General features: G+C 51.4%; 1 protein-coding gene across 1 annotated transcript; it reads left to right on the top strand.

Moving 5' to 3' along the window:
• Nucleotides 1-7: 7 nt before the first annotated feature.
• On the top strand, nt 8-1112 carry LOC104464442 (filamin-binding LIM protein 1-like; the record flags this gene model as incomplete). Its single annotated transcript, XM_010077147.1, has 4 exons — nt 8-91; nt 207-385; nt 481-598; nt 999-1112. Coding segments are annotated over 4 exons (495 nt in total), but the record flags the coding sequence as incomplete, so codon positions are not given.
• Nucleotides 1113-5382: the final 4270 nt, after the last annotated feature.

The following is a 5382-nucleotide window of genomic DNA, read 5'->3' as shown; positions in this document are numbered from 1 at the left end:
CCCCCAGGATGCCCCATGTGTCCCCTATACCCCCAACACCCCATGCCAAACCCCCTGGGATGGGTGCCCCACGTGTGACACCCGCTATCAGGTACCCGTCCTCCCTTGGGGACAACCAGCACCCTCGGGGGGGGTGGCAGGAGATGCAGTCCCTTTTTGGGGGGCCAGCTGACATCTCTTGGTGTGTCCCCCCACAAAACCCCCAGGCCACGCTGGAAAAATGTGCCAAGTGTGGGGAGCTGATCACGGAGCGCATTGTCCGCGCCCTGGGGAAGGGCTACCACCCCGGCTGCTTCTCCTGCGCCGCCTGTGGCCGGGCCATCGGCGCCGAGAGCTTCGCCGTGGACGAGCGGGACGAGGGTTACTGCGTGGCCGACTTCTACCGGTTTGGGGAGCGCAGAAATGGGGGGAACATCCCCTGTTTTGGGGGGGGTCATCTCATCGCCGTCATCTCGCACTGCTCCCGTTTGCTCCCGTCAGGAAATACGCCGTGGTGTGCAGCGCCTGCCAGCGCCCCATCATCCCCCATGAGGACAAGGACACCTACAAGATCGAGTGCCTGGGACGCACTTTCCACGAAAGCTGCTACCGCTGCGAGGTACGGCCCCGGCAGGGCTCGGGGTGCCCCCCAGAAAAGCCGAGGGGTTTGGCATCGAGCCTTTGCAAAGCACGGCCCCAGGGCTCGCAGCACCCGGGGTTGTTTTTTAGCCAGTAGTTTATCTTGCGAGCGATGGAGAGGGAGGGAAAAAAATAAATCGTGTGGAAAAAAATAAATTGGGGGAAAAAAAAAAATAGGGGGAAAAAAATAAATCAAGTGAAAAGGACAACGTGGTCAGCAAGGAGAGCTTCGGCTTTTCATGCTTTTGATGTAGTTTGTTGCTTTTTCTGAGCGCTGGTGGGTTTCGCAGGGAAGACGGGATGCCTTGGCACGGTATCTCGCATGCAATGCAGCATGGGGACCCCTAAAACGTGGCGTCCCTCTCCCCTCTCGTCCCCAGAGCTGTGGGACGCCCCTGTCACCGGAGCCTACGGAGAACGGGTGCTACCCCCTGGGCGACCACCTCCTCTGCAAATCCTGCCACGTCCGCCGGCGAAACGAGTCGTCCTGCTAAAACCCCGCAGCTCGACCTCTGTCTTCCAGCACCGGACACCAAAAAGGGGGTGAACCCACCGAGATGCACCCCGCAGCTGCTCCCGGGTGCCTGCTGCATCCCTAAATAGCTGCAGAATCGGTTTTCGTCACCAAAATGCACCCAGGACCCCGTCCTGCCAGGCTGGCCAGGCGGAGAAGCGCAGATCTAGTGTCCAGACATGGCTCTGTGGTCGTTACGAACTTAAAAAGCCCTGTCAGGGCAGTGGTGGCGGAGGAGCTGAGGTTTCATTCACTTATTTCTTTTTTTAAACTCCTTTTCTGAGGCCAGTTTGGTTTTCTTGGGTGTTTTTTTTCTTTCTTCTCGAGCTTCCTTGGGGTTTTACTGAAACATTTCTCTCTGTGGTGATGCAGGGAGCAGGCACTGATTCAGTTACTCGCAGTTAAATAAAACCCTGAGTTTAAAAACCCACGTTTCTTTCATCCGCCCTGCATCCCAAACCCATAAAATGCAAGTTTAAAAATAAGAAAAAAGCCACTTTTTTAGATTTTTATAGGCATGGCAAGAGTTGAGCTGTTCAGGACAATAACGCAGCTGATTTTTGGGGTGCAGCAATTTGGCAGATGCCGCTGTCACCTGGGGGACAGCAGAGGATCCTTTTTTGAGGCTGGATTTGGGATTTTGTGACGTGCTGTGGTGTTGATGAAAGGGTGTTTGGTTTGGATTTTTTTTTTTTTTTTTTTTCTGACAGCCTGCACTGTCTGGGCTCCCTCTCCACCAAGTCCTGAAGCCGGCAGAGGGCAGCCGGAGCACAAATTCCCTCATCAGGCAGAAAAGCTCCAGCTTGAACACTCTTATATCCGACAGCGCTGGGATGCCGGGACAGACCGACAGCCCCGTTTTTGCACATTTTCCAAGATAATATCGCTCTGCTGTCAGAAGCTTTTTGATCTTTTCTCAATCCAAACCCCAAACGCGCAGAAATTAGACCATTTCCCTGCACGTCCGACATCTGTGCACCCGGTGCCACCAGTGCTTAGCGGTTTTGTTTGCAAGGGCGTTGCAAACCAGCCAAAGAGGGGTTTTCTTTTTAACCGAAAGTGCTTAAAAAGCCACAAATCGAGAGCAGAGAATAGCAAGAGCAGTTGAGGTGATGTTTAATGTTTTCCTGATGGGGAAAAAAGGGAGTCACTAAAAAAAAAAAAAAACAGACACCAAACCAGCAGCCATACGCTTCTAGGTCACGTTGTATGATGTCTCTCTGGCGCGTGCTGTGTTTATGAATGAAAGGGTTAATGTATAGTTAAGGTATATGCACCGGAGTCTGAAGGGCTGGTTGATTAATCACACCAACCCCGCAACTATTTCCTGCCGACTCTCCCCGTCTACAAAGCCGATTACTCAACGTTCATCATGTGTCTATGGCCCGTCAGTCAGGTCATAATCGCTATGAACCTACGTGTAAATAGGATGTTAATGTAAGGTCGCGGTCCTTCCCCGTCACATAAGTAGGTGGCTTTGGGGACAGCTGGGTGAGGACCCCGTGTCCCACGCTGGGGAAGTCCCGTGCTCGAAGTCAGCTCTCACTTTCCAAATCCTCTCACCCTGCGGGGAAAAAAACAGGCACCAAAATGATGCTAAAAAAGTAAAAAGACATCGGCAGGCTTGGCAGTGGCCAAGGGCAGCAGGGAAGGGAAGCCCTGGAGAGCAAAGGGTTGCCAGTTTTTTTGCAATATGGGTGTTTTTCCAAGTGAAGTTTTTGGGGAGGATGAAAACGACGATGCTGAACTGTGTTTTGGAGGTGTTACTGCATTGCATGCTGGCTTGAATCCTCTGCGCAGCACCCTTGGGTGCTCAGCAAGCTCTGCTACCCCTCCGCAGGGCTGACGGTGAGAAGGGGTCGGGTATTTCCCCCCCAGAGCTGACGGGGTCGGGTGTTTCCCCCGCAGAGGAAGCCAGGATGGGCTGTCAGCACCAGGACTGCCGCAATTTTTGGCTGGAGGCAGGCAGGGAAAAGTTTTTATCAACATGAGACCTTGGAGAAGATGTTGGAGAGCGAGGAGAAGGGCAAGGCACAGCTGGAGAGTTTGGCAGTGCAGCGAAGGGAGGCAGAAGGGGCCAGATTTGGCATATTTTTTCCAGGAGGAGAGGATGACAAGGGACAGGGATGGATGGAAATGGAGGTGAGATGATAAAAGACTGGTTTAAGCCATTTTCTTCTTGGATGAGGGGAGAAGCATTACAAGCCAAGGCACGGGGAGTGTCACTAAGCCTGAAAAGCACAGCCCTGTGTTTTCCCCCCGGGAGGATCTCAAGGAATTTCCAGCACTGGCCAAGCCGCGTGGAGGAGATTTCGTCAGGGTGAGGCTGCGGGAGCTGGGTCCTATCCTGCTGCCGAGCAGGACCACATTGGCTGTGACAGCTCAGCCTGTCCTTGGGCTCCTTGCCTCGTTGCAAGCGCTTTTGCAAGCTCTCAGCTCTCCTAGCAAAAATAAAACAAATAAAAAACATGCACAGAGCATGCTGCTCTGCCCTGGGAGCCCCCCCAAAGCCTTGCAGAGCCTCCCCCAACACCACCTAGGTGTAAAACCCTCTCAAGGTCTCTCTTGTCTGCCTTCCAACGTCGGTGCAAAAGGGCAAAGAGGATTGCATGCCTCCGAATCGCACTGGCCGGGCCCTGCCCTTACTTCGGCTGCTGCAATAAGCCCGTCTTTTCTTGCAATCCCTTCTGGCAGGCAAAGGAGAGCAGGGAGGGACCTGGCTGCCCTCCAAGGAGAAACAAATGCAAATATTTCTTCACTTCAGGCTGGGTGCGGCCTGGGGATAAAATTTCCCTGGGCTTTCCCAGCAAAGGCATCGGATACAGCACCCTGCTGCGAGCCCCATTTGCTCCCAGGAATATGATGGTGTTTCACGTTAAAAAAAAACCACAAAAGTTATTTTGCAATGCAAGGGACAGCACGGTTTTTAGAAAGAGCTTTTAAATTAAAGGAGGAGCTGACAGGCATGGCTGTAGTACTTTTAAATTGGTGGTCAAAGCGTTGCTTCATAACAAATAAGGCCTTTTTTGCAGGTTTTACTTGCAAGCTGAAGATTTTGGGTAAAGCAAGTGGGTAAAGGGAAATGAGCTGGAAAGTGCCTTTCCCCGACATCCCCCCAGTCAGCCGTGAGAAATGCGAAAAGCAGAGAGGGAGAGATGAGCTGGATTCCTCGCGTGCCTTCACTCTGCCATCACCGCCTCCAAGGTGCCGGGAAGGAGCTGGCTGCAGAGAGGGAAAGGCTGCAGGATGGGAAACTGAGGCCAAAGCAGCCGTCAGGGCCCTGCTGGCTGGAAAAGCTGCTCAGAGGAGGGTTGGGTGCTCAGTGCTGATGATGTGTGTGTTTTTTTTTTTTTTTTCCCAAAGGGATGGAAGGAGCTGGAGGAAAACTGTGTTTTTCCTTTGGTCGACCCAGGTTAATCACAACCATATTCCAGCTGGCTTGCTGCACTATCATGCTTCCCTGCAGCGTTTAGACCCATTTTCTGCCCTTTTCCACCTTCGACATAACCTAAAAACCTAACATTTCTTAAATGAAAAGTTGTCTGATCCTGCTGGCAAAGGGAAAGGGGGGCAAAACCAGCAGGGATTACTCTGGGAGCAGCCCAAGCCGCGAATTTCCCCGGCTTCATTGTGTGGCACAGGCGGGATCTACAAAAAAAAAAAAAAAAAAAGGCATTATTTTTTTTTCCCCATTTTCCCTGCAAAACTGAAACACCCAGCGCCACGATTTATTTTTAAAGCACGCCATGTTTTTGATACGCGAGGCAAAAATCGATGTAGCTAGTTACGCAAGCATGTTACCAGGCTGCAAGTGCTACACTGGGTTATTTAAAAAAAACAAAAAAACCCCCAAAATAAACACCAAAACCAAAAAAACCCAAAAAACAAACAAAAAAACCCCCAAACCAACCCTCCCCATTTCTGAAAATAGACACACAGCACATGCCTGCAAACAGGGCTTTTGACATTTTATATCCCAGCTTTCCTTCACCGTATCAGCAGCAGTTACAGCATCCCACGGCCCTATTTCACAAAAAATTAATAATTTTGCCCAGATCTGTCTTCAAGCAGCTTCTGTTACATCTTTATTTTCTTGGAGTGTCCGTTAGAGCCCATACCTGAAGGGTTTTGCTAAAAAAAAACCCCATAAAACCAAGATATTTCTCTCAGAGGTTATCCCGTTTGTCAAGGCAGCTTATTGACCTCGGGAAAAAACAACGAAGGGAGAAGGAAGGGGGGGAATAGCTCCT

This window comes from Pterocles gutturalis, unplaced genomic scaffold, assembly GCF_000699245.1.
Source record: "Pterocles gutturalis isolate BGI_N339 unplaced genomic scaffold, ASM69924v1 scaffold24258, whole genome shotgun sequence".
Classification (NCBI taxonomy): domain Eukaryota; kingdom Metazoa; phylum Chordata; class Aves; order Pterocliformes; family Pteroclidae; genus Pterocles; species Pterocles gutturalis.
The sequence above is the reverse complement of the archived record's forward strand: the minus strand, read 5'-3'. Positions and strand labels throughout refer to the sequence as shown.